The 27,500-nt window shown below is 44.4% G+C and overlaps 1 protein-coding gene across 4 annotated transcripts in view; it reads right to left on the bottom strand.

Annotated features, from left to right (window-relative positions):
* Window positions 1-633: 633 nt before the first annotated feature.
* Window positions 634-27,500, bottom strand: part of Slc1a6 (solute carrier family 1 (high affinity aspartate/glutamate transporter), member 6) — a 44,274-nt gene continuing 17,407 nt past the window's right edge. Inside the window, exons 1-10 of one of the 4 annotated variants that reach the window (XM_005406101.2) lie at window positions 25,432-25,774; window positions 19,342-19,553; window positions 18,055-18,192; window positions 16,341-16,545; window positions 15,048-15,090; window positions 12,776-13,119; window positions 9,081-9,314; window positions 7,781-7,975; window positions 2,477-2,611; window positions 634-1,191 (exon numbers count right to left, since the gene is read on the bottom strand). In XM_005406101.2, coding sequence (XP_005406158.1) covers window positions 996-1,191; window positions 2,477-2,611; window positions 7,781-7,975; window positions 9,081-9,314; window positions 12,776-13,119; window positions 15,048-15,090; window positions 16,341-16,545; window positions 18,055-18,192; window positions 19,342-19,546 — 1,695 coding nt within the window. In that variant the 5' untranslated portion in view covers window positions 19,547-19,553; window positions 25,432-25,774 and the 3' untranslated portion in view covers window positions 634-995. Of the gene's footprint in view, window positions 1,192-2,476; window positions 2,612-7,780; window positions 7,976-9,080; window positions 9,315-12,775; window positions 13,120-15,047; window positions 15,091-16,340; window positions 16,546-18,054; window positions 18,193-19,341; window positions 19,554-25,066; window positions 25,127-25,431; window positions 25,776-27,500 lie in introns of those variants that run through there. The other 3 variants (XM_005406103.2, XM_005406102.1, XM_005406104.2) reach the window with 3 other exon arrangements.

Here is a 27,500-nt window from a genome sequence, read left to right as displayed (position 1 = left end):
ACTACACCCAGTTATTCTTCCCACAGGAAGCTGGTTCCTTCATTTCCAATCTTAGGATCTGTGCAGTAAAGTGTTAATTTAGGTCTCTGGATATTCAAAACCTCCTGCATATACCAAAGAAAGGATTGGTATTTGATTGCCTCGTGGGAGATGATTTCTGATTTTCTGAACAACTCAAGTGTCTGTGACTGGTCACTTCAGGCCATGCCAAAGAGTGTATGATAGCAATGTGATCTATGGCGAATCACTGTTCGTTCACATGATGCCTTTGGCCAGGCTATATCAGACTGACCTATGGGGAAACTGAAGCATCAATAATTAAGCTCACCTATGTGACCAAGGCTCAATAAAACCCTGTACACCACAACTCCAGTGAGCTTCCTGGTGGGTGGCACACTATGCACCTTGTCACACATCATTGCTGGGAGAAATAAGTGCTGACAGCGATTCCTCTGGTGGGGAGGTGCTTAAAGGAAACTCCTATGTGGTCTCTACTGGACTATGTTTGATCCGCCTTCTGTCTCTGTTGATTTTAATCTATACATTTTACTGTGATAAACCAGAAATCATGAGTATAATGGCTTGTCTGAGCTTTATGAGTCACTGCAATGAATCACTGAATGTGTTCTGGGATTCCAACCAAAAAGGTCACCAATATTGTTTTATTATGAGAAAGTTGTTTTTTATACCCTCTTCAGTTCCACCATTTCTTGAGAAAAATAACAAGAGTTGGCCTTTCTTCTTGTTGAGCCTGAAGCTTCTCCTGCCCCCAAATCCAGGAGAACTGTTTCTTCTCCTTTCTCAGTCACACCCTCCCACAAGTTCTCAGGTATACCCAAGGACAAACAGAGACCTTGAATACCTTTCACTCCTGCTCCTTTATCTCACTGCCCCCACAACAAGCCAAGCAGAGTATGGGTTCAGCCCATGGTCAGCTGGGTAGCAGACTGTCCGCAGGACCCCCCTTCTCACTAGGCAGCAGACATGGAGGGCCCTCACATGGCACTCTCATTACCACCCCGGCCCCTGGACACCCCCTTTTCTTGTGCCATGAGTGACTTGTAGGGCTTCCCCAGGCTGGGGAGGGTGAGCTCAGCTTCCTGCAGGTCCAGCTCCTGCTGGGATAAATGCTCAATAACAGCCGCTCCGATCGAGTCCCCCAGCACATTAGTCATCGTGCGAAGCCGGTCACTAGTGGAGGAGAGAGAAAAGCTGCCATTAATGGGGGACTGAGAAGCTCCACAGGGAGGAGAGCACAGCAGGGAGTGCGTCCCGATGGCAAGGAGTCCAGGCTCACATTCCAGTCCACTCCATGACTACATGGCCTCAACCCAGTCCCTCCTCCTCTTCTCTGTCCTCAGCTTCCCTCCTAAGAAACTCAGGTTGCATTAGCTTGGAGATGGATTTGTTCTTAGCATTGTGCTTCCTTTTTTAAAGATGTCTTATCTGCTACAGACAATTAGGGGTCACAAGCTGAAATGCATATAGCAAAGGAAGGTAGTCACCGAGAGCAAAGCGGCCAGGACTAGGGCAACAGAGGCATCGACCAGCACAGGCTGCAGTGTCCAAATGGGACTCGGTTCAGCTGACAAATTGCATACGGGGACAGAAGCCCAGATTTTGTTTTCATGTGAATGTACTGGGGTTTTTTTAATGAAAGAAGAAAAGAAGAAAGGAAAAGAGGGAGGATGAAGAGAGGGAGAAAAGCAGGGAGAAGGAAAGACAAAAAAGGACAGAAGGTAGGAAGGAAGGGAAGGAAGGGAGGGAGGAAGAGAAAGGGGGAAGGAGGGAACAAGGAAGGAACAAAGGAAGGAAAGGAGGGAGGGAAGGGGGGAGGGAGGGAAAGAGGGAGGAAAAAAGGGATCCCTATCCATCTGGAAATACTTTTCCTGTTTTCTTCTCATGTGACATCCTAGAACATTTTAGGCCATGAATGCATCAAAAGCAGTCCATCAAAATTATTTTATCCATCATAACAGAAAATTTGTCAATCAAAATTCATTACCTAACGTTGTAAGTGTACTGGGTTTTCTCTCAACTTATAAAATTTTTGTCTTTAAAAATAAAATATTTTTCACAAGGAAAGATTAAAACATCTATTTTTAAAAGTGGGGAATATTTTTTAAAAAGATCTGTCCCATGGTCTTCATAATTTCTACATGAAAGAGGTCAAAGAGGAGCTGCTCGGCCTCATTGGTGAAGCCGTCTTTGTCTCTTCCTCACTATTTTCCAAGGCTGATTCAATGGACTTCAGGGTCCACAGGCCATGGCCTGCAGGTTCCTCCAAGGGCCACCTTTTCTCTAAAATTCTAGAACTCTGTCCTTTGGTGGATCCTGTAGCGAGGAAGTGGTCACATGAAGACCACTCATCTCAGGTTGCATTAGCTCTGAGATATTGGATTTATTCTTAGCACTGTGATTCTATTTTTTTAAATATCTCATCTGATACAGACACCAGGGGCCAATGAACACTCACAGGAACCAGTCCACTGCTATGATCAGCGTGATGTCTTCCGTAGGCAGCCCGACCGACGTGAGCACAATGACCATAGTGACCAGACCCGCCTGGGGGATGCCAGCAGCCCCAACACTGGCCGCAGTGGCCGTGATGCTTCAGAGGAGAGAACACGAGAATTCAGGAGGGAAGACAGAGAGGAGGAAGAAGAAGGGGAAAGGGTCAGTTCCTCAAGATGCCTTAAAAATTAAGTTCTTGAGCCAACACAGGAAGAAAAATACTGCATGATCTCATTTCTATGTGGAATCTTCAAAGTCAGACTCATGAAAATAGAGAATAAAATGGTGATTGCCAGAGACAGGGAATTTGGGAAGAAATGGAGATGTTGGTTAAAGGACACAAAGGTTCAGTTATAAGATATTCCTGTACAGGATAGCTAACATAGTTGTACTACTGTCTTCTCTTCTATTGCTTTACTGAAAGTAACAGTTAATGATTACTTGTTTTGATCAACATTGCATGTCTCTATTTGTTTTCCTGAGAAACCACTTTGAAGATATCAATAGGTAATACAACAACCATTGTTAATTTCCTATCACTTTGTCTGTAACTCTGTATTGTTTGTACTGTTCTTATGCTATTTTGTAAATGGATGTCTGATAATATGTTTTCCTTCTTCTATTTTTAAAATAAATTTTTAAAAAACTAAGACTGCAGATTCTTAAAATAAATCACTTGTTCAAAAATCACAAAAAAAAGGGGCTGGGGATTTAGCTCAGCGGCAAAGTGCCTGCCTGGCAAGTGCAAGGTCGTGAGTTCGGTTCCCGGTACCGGAGAAAAACCAAAAAAAAAAAATCACAAAAAAAAGATATTCCTGTACAGCATGGTGACTACAGTTAACCATACTGTATTACATACTTGTAATTTTCAAAAAGAGTAGTTCTTAAGCATTCTATTAAAAAAAAGGAAAGGAATAAAAGTAACCATGTGAGATGATGGATATGTTAATTAGCCTAATTGTGATAATCATTTTACAATGTATCTATATATCAGATCATCACATTGTACACCTTTAAAACATACAATTTTTATTCATCAGTTATACCTCAATAAAGCTGGAGCTCAAAAGTATTGTCTACATTTGCAGTTAAAATGCATAAAAAAAAGTTACATTGCTGGCCTTGTAAGAGCCATACATGTTTTTTAAATGTATACCTGTAACTACAACAGTGCCCCTACCAGTATTTCAAAAATTTGGAATTCTGTTCATTTGTTATTTTCAACCACCTCAAGTTTAAAGGCTACTTTGTTGTATGTTTAAAGTGTATTATGACAGTGTGATAGTTAATAAAACACTATCTTCTATTTTGAAAAAAAACTTGCAAATGGGAAAAGGACCAAAGGATGGACCTAGGAGGACAGAGGGAGGGGAAGGGGATGAAAAATAAATCAAGATGTGTTATGTACACGAACCAGCTCCTCATGAGGAATGTGACTGTTATGTACCGCAAACACAGACCAGGAAAAGTAAAAATTGGGGGGAAAAAAGGTTTTAAATAGAAAAGTAGTGAAATACAACTCACAATGTTGGAGGTGCAGAGATTCTGGACCATTTTAGACCTAGGCCTGCCTGTCTCTCGATCCTATTTCTTGCTCAAATAAAATTTGTTAAATGTTTTTAAATGAATTAAAAGTAGCGATTCAGACTGGATGGACTAGATGTTAAATCCTGTGTCAATTCTGATTGCCCAGCATGGTGAGCTAAGAAGACGTCTGAAAGCCACTGAGCTTGCTGCCTGGTGGCCTCTGAAACTGCTTTCCAGATTCTACAATCATAAACATGGAGCCACAGGAAAGGCTTGCTCCAGATGATATCGCTATCAGAACAGTGATGGAGCAAATGCTTGGACCACAGACAGTGAATGGTCTTTGGAGTGCACACTGCATAAACTGGACAAACTTGGACAGAACTCAGAGCCTGCATTTCCTCATGCATAGGGTGAGAGGTACAGGCTCACCTTCTTAATGACAGACAGTGAACTATAAAAGATCACAGTGCTAACATGTAACAAGTAGTTAAGTGGTATCAGTTATTGCTATCAAAAATATAATTTTTTTAAAAAAAAGTCACCCAGTTTCTCCTCTGTTTACCCTATTTGGATTTGGATTCCTTAGGGAAAGAAAAAGAGTGCAGAGCTTTACTAATGGGGTCTTAAGGATGGAAACTACTACCATCATTCTAAGGGAAGGAGCCTTTGGACTCAAAACACTGGCCTATTGCTTCTCGGCATTTTGGCTAAGATCAAGTGTAATATCAAAACGCTGGCCTACTGTAAACAGTGATCTGCAGGTGCCCTCTGGAGGCAACCAGCTGCCTGGACAGGATGAGCTAATTCTATCTAGACCTAAAATGCCAACTTAAAATTCTTCAGATTGAATTTAGATAAGGTCCAAACTAGGAATCCCCAAGCAGCCAATCACTACCTGCTACAAATGTCTTAATTATTACCCAGCAAATCTCAAGCTGGCCCATGTCACCAAGTCTCTCCAGAGGTCCCAGAAGTTCGAAGTGATGCTCAGCCTCTTGGTCCACTTAAGAACACTCACTGAAAAGTCTCCCATCCTCTCCCTTTTTCTAAACTTCTCTACTCCCAGTGATGTCAATGCTTCCCCATGAGAAGTACTCATTATAATGTTTGGGGTTCTGACCCCCCCCCCAAAATTTCAAAGTGTTTCTTTGAAATTATCTTTATGTTATTCTTCCCTGCAGCCTCACTTACCCCTAGAAAGGGATGACTCTCCTACCTACCATATGCCCAAAGACAGCTGGCTAAGATTGGTTAAAAAGCATTTGATAAATCCATACTCTACTTCCAGCACATATTCATTGAGCATCTACTACATACTAGACAGCTTCAAAGGCTGCACAGCTTACACTGTGGTTACATCCAAATGAATTTGAAATGCACTAAATATACCTAAGCATCACAGCCTAGAAATCCAGAATATCTGTTGTTTTCCCTTATCTGAGTAGGATCTGTAGCTCAGCATCCCGAAAGAGTCTTACTGTATGTCGCTAACCTGGAAAGAGATTCAAATTCATATTTGAAGTACGGTTTCTACAAAATATGAGTGGCATTCATACCACTGTAAAGTCAAAATATCAAAAATGGCTGGGCATGGTAGCAATTACCTATAGTTCCAGCTACTCAGGAGGCTGACACAGGATGATCACTTGAACTCAGGATCTCAACACCAAACTAGGCAACATAGTGAGACTCTATCTCATTTAAAAAAAAAAAAAATTGTCACATTATTGTAAATTAGGACTGTCTGCAATACAGATTACCATAGAAGAAAACCCTTCCCTGACAAAACTTACATTCCACCAGGATAGGTAGGCGATATGCTGTATGAGTAAGTAAAATATATACTGAGGCAGATGGTGCAATATGGGGAAATGAGTCAGCCTCAGAAAGCCCCTTTGTGCCAGGTTAGACAGGGATTCCCTGAAAAGGTGACACTGGAACAAAGACCTGCAGGAGATGAAATGCTCCTTTTATTTTTCTTTAGGTTGAGTGTCCCTTCTCTGACATACTTGGGACCAGAAACATTTCATGTGTTGGGCTATTTTTCAGATTAATTCATGATAATAATATGTTACCTTGGGAATGAGCCTAAAATCTAAACAAGAAATTTATTTATGTTTCACATATATCTTATACACATAGCCTGAAGGTACTTTTTTCAATTTTTATTTTTTATTAGCACATGTTTGCAGTGCATAATGATCACATTCCTCAGGGAGAGTTGGTACATGCACATAACACATCTCAGTTCTTTCTTCACCCTTTTCCTATCCCCTCCCTTACTCCTCTCCCTCCATCTCTTGTTCCCTTTCCCTTTTGCAAAAGATCAATCTCTCTTTTTCCTACTACCCATCTTTTATTTTGCTCTTTAGTTACATTTTGAGTTTTTCTTATAAAAGAAATCATGCAATATTTAAGCTTGTGTGTCTGCTTTACTTCACTTAACATCATGGTCTCCAGGTACATCCATTTTCCTACAAATTACTCAAGTTTATTCTTCTTTATGGCAAAGTAGTACTGCAGGTAATTATAAACAATAGTTTAAATAAAATCTGTGTGTATTTAACCATCAAAGATCAAGTGTGGGATTTTTCCACTTATGTCATATCAGAGCCCAAGAAGTTCATTTTTGGAGCATTTTAGATTTCAGATTTTCAGATTAGGGATGTTCTACTTGTGATGGATAAATTGGAACCATTGTGAGATGCAGCCCAGGGGTCTATATTTACAAAAAAAATCTCAGGTTACTGTAGTGCACCAACCACTTTCAAAAACCTGGGACAAAAGGAATCTCCCAAAAAGTCAGGTGAGAAAAGAAAGGAGCAGTGCCAGATCTTACCAGTTCCTGACAATTTCACGTGGCAAAGTCTCACCTCTAGCCTGACAGACACTTCTCACCTCCCACTTACAATATCTGAATATAATGTAGATCTAGAATGTTCCTCATATGTTCAGAGATAGGGCTTTTGGAAGGTGACTGGATCATGGGAGGAGCTATACTCACCAGTGGATGAATTCATAGGTGAATGGAGGAGGTGGGGGTGGACAGAAGATATAGGTTACTAGTGGCATAACCTGGAAGGCTGGTGGTCAGGGGCCTAACTTGAAAGGCTGTACACCCTTTCTGGTTCCTCTTTTCTTTGGCTGCTTGCTGGCCGCCATGTTGTGAGCAGTTTCCTTCCGTCAGATCCTTCCACCAGGCCCTTTCTGCCTTGGATCCAGACAACTGTGGACTGAATCCTCTAAAAACTGTGAACTAAAATAAACCTCTCTTCAACTTGTAGTGCCACGTATTTTGTTTTTTTTTTTTTGTTTTGTTTTGTTTTTTGGTTTTTCTCCGGTACCAGGAACCGAACTCACGACCTTGCGCTTGCCAGGCAGGCGCTTTGCCGCTGAGCTAAATCCCCAGCCCGTGCCACGTATTTTGTCCAAGGAGTGAAGAAAGTGATTTAAAACAGCCTCTTCTTGTGTGTGTAGTACTGGTAGTGAACCTGGGGCTTTTATCATCTCTAGCCATTTTTAATTTTTTTTTGTTCTGGAGACGTGATCTCACTAAATTGCTAAACTGCCCAGGTTGAAACTTCGCAATACTCCCACCCCAGAGTCCCAGAGTGCTGAGGTTACTGGTATGCACCACTGCACTTGGCTTTAAGGTCTCTCATAATTTCCTCCCCCCAGCCAAGATGATGACCTCACACGTCTCACCCACCAGCAGGTCCCACCCCAGCCCCCTCACCTGATGGTGGTGATCTGGCCCAGGTTGAGCTCATAATTATTGACTTGAGCAATAAAGATGGCAGCCAAGGCCTCATAAAGTGCAGTGCCATCCATGTTGACAGTGGCCCCCACAGGCAGCACGAACCTGGTGATGCGTCGGTCCACACCCAGGCCCTCCTCCAGGCAGCGGAAGGTGATGGGCAGGGTCGCAGAGCTGGGGGAGAGAGCCCTGGGTGTGAGAACAGGCAGTGGAAAGGCAGAGCTGGAGCAGGAATGTGCTAAAGGTGGGGATTCTCTTGAGAACAGGGAGGGGCCAGAAGAGGACTTGAACCAGAGGTGGAGGACAGCAGTATAACAGAGGCTGATAACCTTTCATGAGGAAGAGGGTCTCATGGCGATGCAGGGAGAACTCAGAAATGGGGATTCCTTAGCTGCAGGTCTCTTGACCCATTTAAAGCCAATAAATGAAGAACAATAGTTTATGCCACTAGTCCACTCCCAGAGGTTAAGGGTCTGATGGCTTCCACACTCTAGGGTTAAGACAAGGGTATTATGGAAGACCTCTATGCCCCACTCTCCATGTTCACATAGGAAGCAACCTAAACTCAGTTTCTCCCCAACCACCTCCTAGAGAAGGAAGAAAGACTTCACTGATCAGTGAGATTACTGAAAGGAATATGCATCTCAGCGGCAGTCAGCTTGTCCGCAGACATGCGCTCTGCCTCATCAGCTTTACGGCATACAGTAAGAAGCCTGCACTCACAGGGAGGACCTTCAGGTATCCAGCTCCCGTAGTGACCTCATAAGTTTAATCTGGGGCACAGTGGTGCCAATCTATTTGGGCATGCACCAAAAAGCACATTCACCATCACCATTGTGGGCAGTAAAAAATGGTATTTTTCTTCCATCTGTTTGGCTCTTGGGATCCTTTTACAAATTTCTCTGAATCTGGATGATCAGAGTTTGAAAGGAGCTCCTTATTAACCTTTTGAAGGACATAAAAACAGGAGAAGGAAGCCAAGAGAGTCCCAAGACTCCATCTCAAGGGACAATAAGACCCTTTGGAGCTAGAAAATTACGGAGCTCACAGAAGTTTCATCTTAAACTCAGAATGGACACCTACCTGGCTCTCTTTCATATAAAATGGAGAAACCAGAAAGGGTAAAAGGGGACGGGGACATAAGCCACCTGCCTATCTCTGAGTCCCATCATTACTATACACCCAGAAGGGATGTCTGTGGCAGGGGAGGACAGGACCCCCAGAAGAGCCCACGAAGGATAAGGAAGGGAGCCAGGGAGATGGGAGAACAAGGCCATACCTGGAAGATGTGCCCATGGCAGTGATGAGTGCCTGCAGCAAGCCCCCGATGAAGGGGAAGGGGTTCCGATGCGTGATGAGAAAGTAGATGAGGGGCAAGACACCCCCAGCATGGAGGAACAAGCCCACAATGACAGTCAGTGTGTACATCCCCAGCTGACCCCCAAGAACAGCCATGTCTTCCATTTCCAGAATCTTCCCAGCAATCAGGAACAGGATACCTACAGGCGCATACCTGGGCAAGTCACACATCTGTTAGATGATATATCCCCCACTTTTTTTTTTTTTTTTCAGAACTGGTGATTGAACACAGGGTTTATCACACTGAGCTACAACCCCACCCTTTTGATCTTTTGATTTTGAGACAAGGTCTCACTAAGTTGCCCATGTTGGGTTTAAACTTGCAATCCTCCTGCTTCAGCCTCCCAAGTAGCTGGAATTACAGGCATGCATCACTGCACTTGGCTTAGGATCCCTTCCAGCCTCCCCTATAGGTCTAAAGCTAGAATTTCAAGGCTGTTCCCATATACAGGCCTGGACCTAGGCAGTGCCTACCACACTGCACCCTACTCCACACCATTTCCCATACATTTACCATCCCATTTCCACAAGTACATCTCACTTCCTCCTCCTTCTCACTCACAGCTCACCCCAATACCAGAAACAGGCCTACATGCCAGGGCATACAACCTTACGAAGTCTTCATCCCAGCCCCCATTCAAACCCCTCCAATGTCAAATAATCATAATCCTCAAGACCTCTTTCCTAGACCCTACTGAGACACCTCTTCTCTTTGGCCTTATACACTTCCATTATTTGCTGCCCCCAACTCTGTTGTCATTTGTAACCCTTATGCCCCTATTATCTTTCTTGTCAGCAGATATTCTCACTCATCCACCAGCCAGAGCCATTTCACCATATTTCCCACATCTCAAAACAACTTTCCTATCAAAATCATCTATTTTTCCTCATTTATTCACAAGTATCCATTGGGTATCTACTATGTTCCAGGTACACACTCCCTGTCCCCATTTTGCCTACAATGGGCTGAGTCAGTGTGTCCTCCAAAACAGTCATACATAGAGATGCTGATCCCCAACATGGATGTGGAGATTTTAAGAGGACACAAAGAAAGAACCGTCATGAGTGTGATTTGTGCTTTTATAAGAAAAACGCATGAGAAGGCCTTCCCTCCTTCCACCATGTGAGGACATAGTGAAAAGATGCCTTGCATGCACCAAAACAGCAAATCTATGGGTGCCTTGATCTTGAACTGTCCACCCTCCAGACTCGGAGAAATTATCTTTATTACAACAGCCCAGATGATCTAAGACACAGGGAAGTGCACATAGAAATGTATACAGCAGTCCCCTCTAATCCATGAAGGATACATTCCAAGACATTCCTCAGATGCCTAAAACCATGAATAGTACCATGTTTTCTCTATACATATACACCTATGATAATGTTTATTTTTGGGGGGGAAAAGGTAATAGTAATTTATTTATTTATTAGCAGTACATGTTAGCAGTACATAATGTTTACATTCCTTATGAGGAACCACACATCTTAATTCCTTTTTTCACCACTTTTCCTTCCCCCTCCCTCCCTCCACCTTTTGTGCCCCTTCCCATTTGTGAAAGATCTATCTTGATTCTGCCTATTCTCTATTTTTTATTTTGCTCTTTATTTATGATTTGAGTTTAATTTATAAAATAGGCACAGTTAAAAGTTAAATAAAGAGCAAAATAAAATATGATAGAAAATGAGGAGACAGATCTTTTGTAGAACAGAAGAGGACCAACAGATGGAGGGAGGGGAGGCAAAAGGGAAATAAAAACAATTAAGATGTTTTGTGTACGTGTACCCACGCCCCATGATCAATGTAATCATAATGTATTACTGTTCCCAAGCTGGGCTCGGGGTGCACTTTGGTGTGTGGTTGCAAAATTATCTCCAAATCATTATGTCTAGATCTATCTCTATGCTATATAATCCCCTTCTCAACTGCCTTGCCTCCTCCTCCTGCTTCATCCTATGCAAATACTCAGCCACTTGGCATGTCTTCATGTTTCACCCAACCAGGCCAATCACCCTGCTATATATCCCTGGTTCTCAATTTGATTGAGCCTTCAATACTCCCTATTAATCCTCTAGGTCACTTTGATGCGCTCACCCTTCCACCATTTTGATCTAAAGTTCCCTAAACAATTATGAATCCAGTAAATTTGAAATTATTTGGGATGGTGCTCTGGTTTGGATAGGATTTGACGTGTCTCTCAAGGGTTGCTAAAGGTTCGTGTATTGGGATTTTTGTCTCCACTGTGGCAAAATTAAGAACCAGTGCTACCTTTAAGAGGTGGAGCCTGGTGGGCGGTCCTTCCTAGCCCCTTCCTTCAATCTGGCTCCTGCTTTGCCTTGTGATCTCCCCTCTTGCATGAACTCCCATCATTATGATGGTATTTGCCAGTGAATAAATCACTGCAAAACAAGGAGGCCTTCACCAGGGATGAGCTGCTCCAGCCCCCTTTGCTGACAGGCTGCTCCTCTCTGACTCTGCAGTTAGAGTCCACACGCCTTCCAAGGCCCAGCTAAGAGTCAACCTTCTCCATGACTCCCTCCTCATTTCCCAAGTAGCATTCACTGCATATCCCTCCATTCACTGCTCACTTCTGCACACTCCCAGCACTTAATGTCCCTTTACTCCAAAACCTACCACTTGGTATGATATTTGTTTAGTATGCATTCACCTCCTCCCAGACTATGCAAGCTCCTTAAAGACAAAGAATGAATGCAAGGTATCTCTGTTTGTCAGAGTTCAATACAAAGTCACCCTGGGAAAATGCCTGATGGATGAAGGACGTGCATAGTGAAGGAGTGACAGAAATTAGAAAGAATGAATGAATGAGCAAATGAATGAATGAATTAATCCATTAAGGAAGTGAGAAATAAATGAGGGAGAAAAGACAAAATGAGACATGAGTGAATGGACAAATGAATGAAAGGATTATTTGGGAGGAAATGAGAGAATAATAAATGCATAGATGAATGAACAGGTCTAGGAAAGAATACAAATAAATATCTGACTTAAGTGATTAAGTAAACAAATAACTCCACAACGTAACTAATTCATGGACAAATTTATGAATGGATGCAGAAGTGAATTAACTGATGCATAAAAGAATAAACAAATAAGAAAATACGAGTGAATCAGTGCCTAGGTGAATAAAAATAAATGAGTGAATGAAGCTCAGTTAACCTAAATGAGGGTGTGGATGATGAATAAATCATTGCAAAGATAAACTTATCACAGAAAGATGTAGGTAAATGAATGAACGAGTTAGTAGTGTATTAACCAATACTTGAAGGAATGAAAGAATGAATGAGAAAAATGAGTGAACCAATACATGGAAGAATGAACATGGACGAGAAAGTGGATGAACAATTTAGTCAGTGCACAGAAAAATAAGTGAATAACAGATGAGTGAGGGCGTGACCAAGTAAATTAACCATTGCTGAAAATGTGTAGATTAATGAATAGGCTAGTAATGAATTAGCCAATTCATGGATGAAAGACTTTGGCCAATGTCTCCCTGTGGTCCTTTCAGCAGCTTCCACACAGCCAGCCTGGTCCCAGCTCTGGCTCCTCCTTTCCCATAGTCACTGCTGCCCACCCAGGCCCAGCTCTGCACTCACCATATAATGATGCCCACTAGCCTCATAATGGCCTCATTGAGGCTGTCAAAGAAGTCCCTCAGGACTCGGCCCTTGTGTTTCATGCCCCCGATGACCAGTCCAAAGGCCACAGAGAAGACCACGAGGCCCAGGGCATTGATGCCATTGGCAGATCCAGGCACGGGAACAGTCTCTTCAAAGCTCAGCACCTCCTGCAGGGTGCCCAAGGCCCGAGTGACATTTTCCAGGATGCTGGTTTCATTGTCTATTGATGAGGGAGGAGGCATGGAGGCACCCAGCTCAGACCCATTCTCCATCCTCACGATGGTCCTGGTCACAACCCTCGTGCTGTACTGTGTCTTGAACTGAAATACAGAAATATTAGACCCAAACTCAGCTCAGTGGCTCCATGAGAATCACTTGAAGGAATTCCTGAGAACACCGATTCCTGGTGCCCACACCATGGAAAGTCTTACTTAGCAGGTCTGAATGAATGAATGAATGATTCATTCAAATAACTGGACCAATACACAGAAGGAATGAATAAAATATTACAGACATTATGGAATACAGTGTTGAGGTTCCTCAGAAAGTCAGAAATAGAACTACCATGTGATCCAGCAATCCCACTGCTGGGTATGTATCCAAAGGATGTGAAATCAATATCTTGAAGAGATACAGATTGAGCATCCCTTATCCAAAAATCCAAAATGCTCCAAAATCTGAAACTTTTTAACCAACAATGTAATGAAAATTCCAAACTGACCTCATGTGACAGGACACAGTCAAAACACAGGTGCACTAAAAATATTGTATAAAACTGCTTTCATATTAAGTTTCTAAGGCATATATGAAACAAATGAATTTCATGTTTAGACTTGGTCCTATCCCCCAGTGTATTTCATGAAATAAATGCAAACATTCCAAACTTTTTTTTTGTAAGTTTCTAAATCTGAAACACTGCTGGTCCCAAACATTTAAAATAAGAAATACTCAACTTGTATCTGCTTTCCTACATCTGCTGCAATGCTATTCACAATAGTCAAGAAATGAAATTAATGTAAGTGTCCATTGATGGGTATACAATGACTATGACTTATATATACAAGATAGAATACTATTCAGCCTATAAAAAGAAGGAAATCTTGTTATTTGCAACAACATGGGTGACCCTAGAGAACACTGTAGTTAGTGAAATATGCCAGACATAAAAAGTCAAATACCACTTACATGTGAAATCTAAAAATGTTGGTGTCATAGAAGCAAACTATAAAATGAAGGTCACCAAAGGCTGAGATGGGGCCCAGGGAGGATTGGAAGATGTTGGTCCAAGAATATGGAACTCCAGTTAAACAGGAGTCAAAGGTTTAAGAGATCTGTTATACACCATATGACTATCCTTAATAACAATATACTGTGTACTTGAAAATCACTGACAGACTTTTCAAGTGCTCCTAAAACACTTTAAAAAGATTAAGTTCACAAAATAATATATATGTTAATTACCTTGACTTAGCCATCCCACAAGGTATACAGATTTCAAAGCATCATGTTGGAGCCTATAAATATATACTGTAGGCCTTCCCTATCCATGGGTTCTGCATTCATGGATTTAACCAACCATGGATCAAAAATATTGGGTCAAAAATTCCTTTCTGTATTTAGCATGTACAGACCTTTTTATTGTCACTATTCCCTAATAAGAGAGTATAACTATCTTCATAATATCTGCATTGATCAGGTGTTCTAAATCATCTAAGGATGATTTAAAGTACACAGTATAAGATGTGTAGGTTTTGTGCAAATACTCTGCTGTTTTATATAAGGGTTTTGAGCAGCTACCAATTTTGGAGTCTGCAGGGGACAGTGAAATCAGGCCCCTGCCAATACCACAGGATGAAATGAGTGGATCCATAGATGAATGAGAAAGTGAACAACCAATGAACAGAACAATGAATATAGAGTCTGCATTTTTTTCGAGCTGCCTTGGCAATGCTCAGCCAGACTGTGGGGCCTCTGTCTTCACCATCCAGGTTATACGTCCTGGAATCTTGACCCGACCCTATGCTTCCTATAGTCCCATGCCCAGGCAACACATGGCCTAAGTCATTCTCTCTCACCCTCCTTTGATTCGCAGACTCATGAGATATATATTCACTCCCCCCAGACTCCTCCAAAGGTCCCTGCCCACCCTTCTCTCAGGCCCTCCAACCCGCCCTGAGCCTTAGGCCACCCAATCAGCAGCAAGCCTCCCACTCTCCAAACCTTGTCAAACTGTATACTTCACCCTGACCTGTTTGAAGCAGGCCTCCACAAGGTTGGGTGGAAACATATTTCTGCAGAGAAATATCAAAGAAAGGGGTATGGTTAGACCTTGAAAGAGAACCTGGGGTGATCACTGTAAAAAAGTATCAACAATAATAATCGCAGTCGAGATATGATTGCTTAGTCTAGGTCAGACTAAACTCAGCAGAGTTTAAATCACCTGATTGAAGCACTACAATCACCCTAGAAGGGAGTGCCATAACACCCTTATGTTACACAAGAAACCAAAGTGTAGAGAATGTACATGAGCTATCCAGAGCCACGCACCTACTAAAAGGTGCAGAAGGATCTTGAAATGTTTTATGCATGGTTTGTCTCCTCCAAAACTCATGTTGAAATTTGATTGTGGATTGTGGTGGTGGTGGGAGGTAAAGCCTTGAAAAGGTGATTAAGTCACAAAAGTTCTCACCTCACAAGTGGATTAATCCATTCATGGATAATGAATTTATGGGCTAATGGGGAGTGGCTTTTTACCAAAGCAAACTCCCTCTGGTACCCTTTCTCTGTCTTGCCACTAAGATGCCCTCCACCATGTTATGAGGCCCTCACAAGATGCCAATGTATACGCTCAGCTTTCTCGGCCTCCAGAAGCACAAGCTGAACAAATCTATTCTTTACAGCTCACTCAAGTCTCAGGTATTCTGCTAAAACAGAAAATATACTAAGACAGACCTACAATCCAGGTCTATCTAAGCCCTTCCAGACTTCATGTCACCACAAGACCTCCCTTCAAACACACATGCCAATGACACCTCAAAAAAATCACAATTCCTAAATTCTTCCATGTTTGCCCATGTCAGTGACTACAGTAGCAATACGATTATTGTCTTCATTCTGGATGGCAAAATCTGCTGCACTAAATGATTCAGCACCCTCCAAAGGAGCTGGGTAACACCAGGAAAAGAGCAACTGTTCAGACCCCAAGATGCTACAGCTAGAGCCTCCCCAGTTTAAGGGTGCAAAGATTATATGCTAGGGGGCTAGGGATTTAGCTCAGCGGCACAGCACCTGCCTGGCAAGCTACAAGGTTGTGAGTTCAATTCGCAGTACGGGAAAAAAAAAACAAAAAAAAAAGATTATATGCTAGGTGAAGCTCTCTTGGAGAACATATGCAAGGCTGCAGGATAAAAAGTGGGTAGCAAAATGAGAATTTAGTGACACTTCCATTTCCTGACTAGGTCTACTTGTCCCTTCTGCCTATTCTTAAATGAGTTGTTGCATGAACATCTGGAAATCCCATCAAAATAAGAAAGAACAGCACCTGACCAGGTCCATGAAGGCGTCAGCTGTGGGGATGGTCTCAATTCGGCCCTCGCGGTGCAGCCCCTCCTTGGAGCCCTTCCCAGGATGGATGATGGTGACCATGAGAATGCCGATGAAGACCGCAATGACCGTGGTCACCATGTAGTACACCGCTGCCCGCATCCCCATCCGCCCTGTCGCCTTGTTGTCCAGGGATGCCATACCTGAAGGACAGATAATGCAGCCCCCCAACAGGCCCATCCAGACCCCACCACCCACTCTCCCGTCCATCCACTCCATCAGCTCAACTACCACTTCACCAAGCAGTCCCTCCTCCTACACCCCACCTCATAACCCACCCAGAACATTTTCACTCACGCCATCAATCCATCCCCTATTTTCCTTATATATCATCACATCCCTTGCTATTCTTTATCCCAAACACAACTCCACTGGAAGTTATTACTTTCTCTCTACTCCATGCCAACCTTATCAGCTCTCACCCACGCTCTATTGACCCCTATGTTACACTAGTACCTCATGTTCATTCCACTCTTCATTGTACTGTTCATCTCCACGAAATCTCCCTCTAACCCACTTCATTGTGCCCTCTCTAAATAGATATGTTGGTGCTCCACCCCGACATCCTTGGCAATCCAATGCACCTGTCCTTCAGCTGAGTGTTGGCTGCTAGCAGTTCAGGATGGCCTCTCCTCCTGAGAACCGCCTCAGCAGAATGGGAGGTGATTCACCCAGAAAGGCCTCAAGGGCAGACTACAACCAATGATTGACTGGTACAGAGATGCAAAAGGTCAGTTCCTTTGACTCAGGTAGGGCAGGGGGCATTTCCATGGTACTATTCACACTCCACAGTTCCCCATGTGATCAGGCTGAGAGACAAACCTTCTTCCAAACACGTCTTTGTTTAGAATCCTTTCCCATAGAATCCTGTTTCCCTCACTTCCTTATGGGTTTCTCACTCATAAATTATTTGTTCAAATGTCCTCATCTCAGGTTCTACTTGTAGGAAACACAACCTAAGAAAACACTTGTTCATTCATGCCTTGATTTTCATGTATGTTCCCAAAGCCAGGGATTGGCAAACTACCACCCAGTGGCCAAATCAGGCCCACTACTTGTTTTTGTAAATAAGGTTTTATTGGAACACCTGCACGATCTATATTGCCTATGTTTTTGTGCAGCAACAGCTAACTTGAATCATTGCAATAGGGACCAAATGGCCTCAGAAGCTGAACATATTGGCTGACTAGCCCAGGAGAGAAAGAGTTTTAATACCCTGAATAATCCATCTACCTTCCCATCCCACCCCGTCCCATCCTCCATCCTGACACCTCCACCTCACTCACCTTCTACACCCTCATCCATATCTCATGCCCGTCCACCCCATCCGGATAGCTTCTCTGGCTGCTCCTCCCTCTATAGCCTTTCCTTCAAGCCCTCTGAATAATATGGAGCCATGTACATGCTGCCATTTTGCTTTCAATCAAAAGTACAAGATCATGCACTAATATAAATGGTGTGGGCCTTTTAGGGGCTAGAACCTGAGCCTGATTGGGACTAGTTTTAACCAAGGATCACAGGCTAAGTGCAGGCTCCATGTCCAAGATGCTGAGTTGGGAAAATTATCCCATACTTAGGATAGCCTTGGTTTTCTGCTCAAACTTGGGCTCTGAATGGGTCTTGGAGGCCAACACTGGCCTGGGCTCTCTCACCTGTGACCAGGCTGGAGACAATGAGGGGCAGCACCAGCATCTGCAACATCCTCATGAGAAGCTCACCAGGAAAAGAGAAGTACTTGATCTGCCGGTAGGTAAGCTGGTATGGGCGCAAGGCAAAGGCCAGGCTGACACCTAGAGCCAGAAAGAGGGGTCTGTGGAGTGGAGCATGGGTCACTCAGCCCCAGGCAGGATCCATGCATCCCAAGAAGGATGGGTGTACTGTACAGTTAAGAGAAAGAAACATTCTGAGTGTGTATCTGTGTGTGCATTGTGCGTGTGTACAAGGCAGAAATGTAAGAATTCATGTCACCATATGATATGTGTGCAAACATACATACATCTGCACCCATTCATGCACAGGTGTGCATGTATACATGACAGTGTATGTTCAACTGTGAGCACATGCATGCTTGTGTATGTGAGCCCATACACACGAACATGCACGTGCATTTTCCAGGCTGTGCATTGTGTATGTTTTCAAACATGGATTGCATGTGTATTTAAGATCATAAATGTGTGGATACATGCTCAGAAGAACCCATGCCTTGTTTACATGAACTCTGACTTGACTTCACAAGTTCTAGCACAACTGGCCCTTCATATCCTCAGGTTCTACACTGTGGAATCAACCAACTACAGATGGAAAATGCTGGGGAAAACTTGCATATTATGGAACTTACATGCTCTTTGCCTTTATTCACTAAACAATACAACATAATAACTATGTGCACAGTGGTCATTGTAGCAGGTATTGTAAGTCATCTGGAAATGATTTCAAGTATAGAGGAGTATGACCTAGGCTAGTTCATTTAAGGGACTTAAGAATTCATGGACTTTGTTGTGGGTTTTTTGGGGGTACCACGATTCGAACTCAGGACCTTGCGCTTGCTAGGCAGGCACGTATGCCACTGAGCTATATCCCCAGCCCTCCATGGATTTTGGTATCCATGAAGATCCTGAAACCAGTCTCCTTCTGAGGATATCAACGAACGTCTGCATATTTATGCAAGTGTGCACAAGAGTTTGAGTTTGCACCTGTAAATCCTGTGCACGGAAGAAATTGCTTCTGCTTGTGTGTGCATATGTAAACTGTGTCTGTACAAGCGTGTGGACATGGATCATGTGACACTGTGTGCACACGCACAGCAGTGTTTGCACAGGTGTGTCCTCAAAGGGGACTAGGAGAGCAGCAAGTGCAAGGTATCCACAAGTGAGAACGAAGGGGTGGAGCAAAGAGAGGTTCCCGGAAGTGCCTCCCTCCCTTGGGCAGGCAAAGCTCACCGATGACCACAGCGCTGACGGTAAGCAGGATGAAGGCATTGCGGCGCAGGAAGCGCAGCACCCGCTCTCGGGTCAGCGTCTGCAGGCGCAGGCGCGTGCGCAGCGCCCTCTGCTGCAGACTGTCTCGCAGCCGCTGCAGCCAGCCCGCCCGGCCCAGGCGGTGGCCGCTCTCCCGCAGGAACAGGCTGTTGCCGTGGCTGCTCATCGTCTATCTGCGGGGGACAGAGGAGCCCGGGTCTGGTGAGGGAGGGCACCGAAGCCAAGACGTGCGCAAACAGACAGGGTAGGGTGGTGGGCCCCGCAGGAACCTTGGAAAGCAGGGGAGGGGCAATGCCTGTAGGGCTGGGATGCCTGGGAACCTAGGGTTCCAGGTCACGTCCTGGCAACTAAGGTTAAGGTCTCCAGAATTATTCCCGGGCTTGGCTGGGAAGCAGCAGGGCAGAAAACCACAAAATAACAGAAGCTGTTGCCATTTCCTGCTTCCAGACCCCTCGTTATTTTACTAAGATCACCCAGCCCTCACACCAAACTAACAAGCCTTTCCTAAAAGCCAGACACAGAGCCCTAGACAAAGCACCTGGGACTGGTCCCCTAAATTAGCACAGTTTGGTGTCGCCCCTACCCGCCTCCTTTGACCTCCCACAAGGACAACATCACCAGGCAAACAGTAGGTGCCCAATAAATGTAACTGCTCAGCGTGCTCCAGGGGAGCAATAGAAAGAGGGGAGTTCTTGGAAAAGACAGGGTGACCATTCTTGGCCCCTGCGTAACTGATATTAAGGAGTTTCCCTGGGGTGTCAGCAACGATACGAGGTTATTTCCCAAAATTCACTTTTGTGTCTCCTCTTTACATCTGACTTTCTGTGCAACCTTATTTTTTTTTTTTTTAAGTATCGAAAATGGAAACCTTAGATCACAACTTGCAGTGTTATATTTTTCATTTCTTCCTTTTTTTTCTTTCTTTTGCCGTACTGGGGATTGAACCCTGTGCCTTCACACTGAGCTATATCATCAGCTCTTTTTTTTTTTTTTTTAGACAGGGTCTTGCTAAGTTGCCCAGGCTGGACTCAATTTGCAAAACCGTTGCTTCGTCCTCTAGAGTACTGACAATACATCCACACAGCAACATGTCCAGAGCTTATTTTTTTTTCATAAATATTAAATGAAATGCTCATAAAAATAAAAATCTGCCCGTCTGTCTCTCATCCAAGCAGCTCACATGTATCGAGGAAGAAGCTTAGAAATTGTGACTTCCCTGAACCTGAGAAACTTTTCCCTTCCTGGATCCCTTCCTCCATTAAAAATTTTAAAAGTATATTAAAATTACACCTTATAACTGCACTGGTATAAAGATAAATATATACAGTCTCGACTTACAATGTTTTGACTTTACAGTGGTACAAAAAGTGATACACATTTGGTAGAAACAGTACTTTGAATTTTGAATCTTGATCTTTCCCTAGGCTAATTATAACCCATACAATACTTTCTGATGACTTTTTTTGGGGTACTGGGAATCAAACTCACGACCTTGCCCTTGCCAGGCAGGCGCTGTGCTGCTGAGCTATATCCCCAGCCCTTGCTGGTGGCATGTGGTGTGGGCAGCAAGCCACAGCCCCCAGTCTGCCCCTCTGTCATTAGGAGAAACACTGACCCTCCACCGTGATTGTGTTGCTAAACTGTGGTGTTTGGAGGCAGTTTCAATACTTTTGGATTTTTTCACCGCAGGGAATGGAATCCAGAGCCTTGCATGTTCTAAGCAAGCGTGCAGATGCTTACCACTGAGCTACACCCACACACCCACCACACACCCCTGTCCACTCTTCAGTGCATTTTGACTTAAAAATTTTCATCTTATTTTAGAACTACGCAGAGGTAATGACTGCATAACACTGAGGAAATATTAAATGCCACTGAATGCTATTTTCTAATGTTTGATTTTATGTTATGTAAATTTTGCTTCAGTTTAAAGAATGGATCTATTGATAGCACATTTTAACACATTTTCTTTGACCTAAAAATGTAACAGTTTTTCCTGATTTTTAAAAGAAATTAAAATGCTTCCTTTGGTCTCTGAAATTGTCTTGAGCTTTAGACACTGGGCCTTCCTTCCTGGGAGGAGAAGCAAGTTTAGCATGGGTGGATCTCCTAGCATCCCCGTGCCTAGCATACTGGAATTCTGTTCACCCTTCTGTTCACCCTGACTCTCAGCCTCCATCTCTCATTGGCATCTCCTTCAGTCTGGCCAGTGAAGAATGGTGACCAGAAAACAGGTCCCTGCAGCTCTGTTCCTCTGCCTTTAGCCACACCTCCCATGGGGCAGTCTACCACTACAGCCAGGACTCTCCCTGAGTCCTTCCCCTGCCTTTTCAACCCAGAAATGGTACCATCTCCTCCAAATGCTGGTCTCAAGTGCACACCAATTTTGTTGACTTCTTTTGAAGTTCATATCTTTGTAAGGTCATGGTGTAAGTCTGTAATACTAGCACTCTAGGAGGCTGAGGCAAGAGGACTGCAAATCTGAGCCCAGCCTGGGCAAATTAGTCACTTAGCAAGATGGTGTCTCAAAATTAAAAATTAAAAGGAGGGAGGGGTGTGCTTGTAGCTCAGTACAAAGGCCCTGCATTCAATCTCCAGTGTAGAAAGAAGGAAAAAAGAAAGAACTCCTTATCCTAAATTCTTAACTAAGATCCTAACTAGACAGGTACACTCTAGAGCCTGAAGTTTCGTCTCTTTCCTTTCTCTTCCTTACAAGATATAGTATGGTATAGTTTGTCCCCCGTGTCTGTCATTCTGTATCCCTGGAATCAACCAATCTCAGATCAAAAATATTCAAGGTAGAGTGTAGGCTTAGTATGCACAAGCCCCTGGGTTCAATTTCTAACACCAAAAAAAAAAAAAAAAAATTGCATCTATACTAAGCACGAGCATGTACAGATATTTTTTCTCCTTATTCCCTCACCAATATGGCATAACAGCTATGCAAATAACACTTACATCATATTAGGTGTTACAGTAATCTAGGCAGGATTTAAAGTATACAGGAGGATGCACATGTATCTTATGCAAATATTGTCACTTTATATAAGGGACTTTAGGATCTAAGGGTTTTGGTATCCCTGGAGATTCTTGGAGCCAATCTCTGCACATACCTAAGGACAACTGCATAGAACAGGAGTTGACAAAGTATAGTTTGCAGGTCAAATCTAGCCCAATCCCTTGCTTTGCAAGTAAAGTTTTATTAGCACACAACCATGTCTTTCCATTGTGTATTATCTATAACTACTTTCAATCTACACAGGCTGAGCTGAGTTCTTGGAGCGTAGATTGTGTGACTAAGAATCACTAAGAAGCTGAAAATATTTACTGTCTAGCCCTTTTAAAAAAAATGCTGACCACCACCCCCACGAGCCTAGAGAAAGGCATACATGAGCTCTTACTCTCAAATACCTCCTCCAGCTTTCTGGAACTGGCCTAGGACTGCCTCATGGCTTACCTGGCCCCATATACCTGATTCTTAGAACCCCCTGGTAGCCACAAAACAGCTACCAAATGTGACAAATAAGTGCAGAAACTCATCAGACACAAAATCAAGGACAGAGAACAATGCTGCAGTGGGAGACTCTCTTATCAGCTTTTCTCAGTCCTGTCTGCACCACTCTAAATATATACAGTTGTGATCTGTCAATCAAAAATAATGCTCATCTTTTTATTTTTAATCGACACACAATAATTGTACATATTTGTGTGGTACAATGTGATCACTGAAGACAGGAATACAGTGAGTAATGAGCAAATTAGGGTATTTAGCATTTCCATCTCTTTATGCACTTATCATTTCCTTGGGAACCTTTTAACCTCTCTTTTAGTTCTTTATAAAACATATACTTAAATTGTAAATTATAATTACCCTTAGACCTCCTACCCAACTATTTTGCTCTCATTGTCTGGCTCCCCTTTATCCTCTTTCCCACTTGCTATTGACTGCTATTCTACTCTCACCTTCTAGGAGATCAGTTTTGTTAGCTTGCGTGTATGAGCGAGAATAGCCAGCATTTGCCTTCCTATACCTAAAGTATAAAAATAATTTTTGTCCTGGAGACTGAATCCAGGACCTTCACACTGAGCTACTTGCTCAGCTCTTTTTTATTTTTTATTTTGAGACAAGGTCTCACTAAGTCAACAGGTTCCCCGTGAGTGGTCTTGAACTTGTGATCCTCCTGCTTCAGCCTCCCAGAGTGCTAGGATTGCAGCTGTATGCCATTACACCTCGCTAAAATAATATTAATTTTTAAAAACACTTGATTCCCTACAATTTTGTCAGGACCTTAACATCCACTTGGGCCTTCCTGGGTCTCTATTCACCTCTCAGGGGATTCTTTCTTGGCCCGGGCTCTGTTATTTCTAGTCTGTTCTGATTCAAGATCTTCTCTTGAACCTTTTGGGCTTTCTTGCTCAAGAAATGACCCTTCTGGCATCCCTAGTTTCTGTACAGTGAGGGGCTCAAGGGTGGTCTCCCTCCTCATTCTCCTGACCTCAGGACTCAGATGTCATGACACATTCCAGCCACTCTTGGAGCAAAAAGGAAGAAAGGAAGGGCCTCCTGACTCCTAAAGCTGAGCAAGTGTTAAAACTCTTGACACGAAGAGGTCTCTGCAGATAACAGGGTAACTGAGTTGTGTAGATGCAGCCAGAACATAAAGGACTGGTGCTGGGACAGATTTCCTAAGCCACCAACAGCATGGCCACATGAGAGCTGGGGAAATGTTCACCAGCCATAAAGGGACAAGGATGATTTATATAATAAAATGTGAAGGGAAAGAAAGATAAATGTTGATACTGGTTATAGATAAGGACAGGACAGAGTGAAGCATGCAAAGTCCTGGAATGGGAGGTACAAGTATAAAAAGATGTTTTTGCTGCTTCTTGGCTGGTTGGCCCCACGGTGGTCATTCTGGTGATCTTCAGCACACAGGACTGGAATGTGGAGCAGTTTATCTTTTCTTCCCTTCTTTTCTTGTTGATTTAGCTTGAAGCTGTGAGTTAAAAGTGCCTTCTCTTATCTTTCCTCCCTCCACTTAATGACCTCTCACTTAACTTAGCACTCCTCAGATTCTTCCATCACAAGCTCAGTGGGTACAGCAAGAATGCAATGCGTTCTGTACATTTTATCCCAGTGCTGTGCCAGCCGGAGGAGTGTGTGAGGAGAGGGAAAGATAGAGTGGAAATCATGTACATCGCACACACAGACTTGTGCGCACAACTCCACACGCCTGCTGTGTGCAACCAACATACAGCCCCACATAGTCACACACACTCTTCAAATGCACTATCCGCCCACACCTTCAAAAGTACAGCTCCGTGCGTGCAACACTAGTCATACAGATCCCACACACAGACACACACTGCCACATTTATGCACACCATCAGACACAACCACACACACACTTTCGTGCCCTGCACAACTACCCGTTACACGTTAAACTCCATACAATGATTTTCATAGTCCTCTCTCTCTCTCTCTCTCACACACACACACACACATACACACAATTTAGAACATAAAACACAAAATATCAGACATTCAAATTCACACTGACAGACACTGAGCCACACACAGGCAGCTCTTCCAGAGGGCAACTCCACACATAAATTCAGTCTCACTTGCACGCACACACACCCATTCACTCCTAAACCTCCTTTCCAGCTGTGGGCAAAATCTCACCCACAGCAGATGCGCCAGGAGTTGATGGGCTGAACCCCGACAGGAGAGGAAGCCCTTAGAACAGAGGCAGCCCCAGGCTTGGGGAAGGGCGGAGGGATTCAAGCTCCAGAGCTGAGGCCCGCGGCTGAGGAGGTGGGGAGATGGGCGGGAGACCCTGCGTAACCAAGGCGATGGAAAACTCAGCGGGGCGACCTGGGTACCGCCGCAGCGACCACCTAAGGGGCAGGGAGGAGCAGAAATTAAGGGTACCCGAGAGGTGAGGGCGTGGATGCAGGGAGCGACCCTCCTGCCTTACCCTAGTGCCCCCCATTCCCACCTGCTCGGAACCACAGGGCCCCAGCACGCGCCACTGTCGCCCCACTCACCAGTGCCCGGAGCGGCGAGGGCGGCCTGCCTGCCTCGCCCTGCGCGCTGCCCCGGGATGCAGGAGCCGGACCCCGGCAAAACGCCCGGCCAGGGCCGCTGGGACCGGCCAGCGACGTGTAGCGCAGACGGCGATGAGAGCGACCGCGGAGGCACCGGCGCGCAGCCGGGACTCGCCGTGCAGCCTGCGGGATCGGTGCTGGCCCTGCGCTCACGTGGACGCGGGGGCACCGGGGGGCCGGGGGGGGCGGGATCCCCTCCGGGATGGCCCCCCGCCTCCCACCCAGCACCCAGCTCAAGCTCCAAAAGCCGTGCGGGAGCTGGGGGACCGCGTGCTAGGAAAGGGAAGGAGGAGGGGACGTGGGGTGGCGGGGGTGGTGCCCTCTCCTAGCTCAGCCTCCGCCCCTGCTCAGAGCCGCGCCCCCCGCGCCGCCCGCGCCGCCTTCCCGGGCCTGGACCTCCCCCGGGTCTACGCTGCGCGCAAGGGTCCTGCCCCGCATCCTCCGCCGAGGCCTGTGGCCCAGGACGGGAGCTTCTCCCTTTGGGCGCACTATCCGGCCTGGGCCGCTGTGCGCCTTTGGGTCAGCTCCTCTCCCTCGCTGAGCCTGCCCTTCTTGTCTAAACAAGGGAGATGACTTGGCCGACCCCAGAGAAAATTAAAACTGAGAAAATTAAAGAAGCGCACGGGCGTGGAAAAGCTCCGTGCATCACGAAGAGCCGAGCAAAAGGCAGGCGAATCATTGCTGATTGGGTTGTAATTATAATAGGCTGCTTTTCCATATTCAGGGTTGCGAAGTCCATCTCCTTTTCCTCTCAGACAGCACTAACTTGGTGGCTTCCAACATCTTTCGCCTCTCCCGTGAGCTAAAACCGTTTAGATAGCTGGTGTGAGAACCCAGCATGTGCATACAAATTCATGTTCATTACTATTACAACTTAAAACGCTTTCGTTATGATTACAACGTGATAACGTCATGATTATATTGTAACATACATTCACTATTATCTGGAATACACGGTCGGTATTGTTGTCATTGTTGTTAGCAATAGACAAAGGCAACCTCCTGGGTTAGGGAGGCTCTTTACTCATATTTCACCTATGCACCCCTATGAAGTAGCTATCAAGGCTCCTATTTGCTGAAGAAGAAGGGAAAGGAACTCAGAGAGGTTTGGTAAGCTGCCCAAAGTCACACAGCCAAGGAGCAGTTGCCCCAGTTCTAACTCTGTACACACAGCCCTGGCTCTGATCCTTGAACACCCTTCCTAAATGGTTGGTTCTTAAACTTAGCTGTTCCTGACAGCCACCAGGAGAACTTTTCCAAATGTTGATGCCCAAGCTGAACCCTAGGTCAGTTAAATCAGTTTTCCTAGAAATGGAGTCCAGGTATTGATGTATTTTAATACTCCCCAAGTGATCTGAAAGTATAGCTCGGATGAACTCTGCTCTAGATGTCAGATTCCCCTGGGCCACACCTGCAACCCACTGCCTTCACCTTGGGGGCTCGCTGTGCTCCGAAGTCCTGCTTCCTTCTCCTCGCCTGGGACTGCTCCTGAGCGCTTGGTTCTTACAGTTATTTACTCCACAAATATTTATTTTGCATCCAGGGTTCGGGGATGTGCTAGAGGCCGGAGACACAGTAGGAAATACTTGCTTTGTTACATAAAGTAGTAAGCAGTTCTCCAACTCGGGTCTTCCAATCTCTTCAGGTTCTTAAAGATCAGACAGGATCCAAAACACTGTATCTCAAGTTTAACATCAGACAAAAAAAAAAAAAAAAAGGCATTCTACAATTTACCTGACTGGTCATCCCCCAAAACTGTCAAGTTCAGAAGCTGTCATAACCAACAGGAAACTAAAAAGATGTTACAATTTAATGTAAGCTCGGGAGGGGCTGGGGATTTAGCTCAGCGGCAAAGCGCTTGCCTGGCAAGCACAAGGTCGTGAGTTGGATTCCTGGTACCAGAAGAAAAGACAAAAACTGCTGCCTGGCAAGGCTGCACTTTACATGTAGTTACCTGTTCCATCTCATCTAAAAGAAAAAAAAAAAAAAAAAAAAAAAAAATACTCGTG

The sequence above is a fragment of the Chinchilla lanigera genome, unplaced genomic scaffold, assembly GCF_000276665.1.
Source record: "Chinchilla lanigera isolate Chin_1 unplaced genomic scaffold, ChiLan1.0 scaffold00094, whole genome shotgun sequence".
In the NCBI taxonomy this organism is placed as follows: domain Eukaryota; kingdom Metazoa; phylum Chordata; class Mammalia; order Rodentia; family Chinchillidae; genus Chinchilla; species Chinchilla lanigera.
Note: the sequence above shows the minus strand (reverse complement) of the source record. Positions and strands in the feature narration are given on the sequence as shown.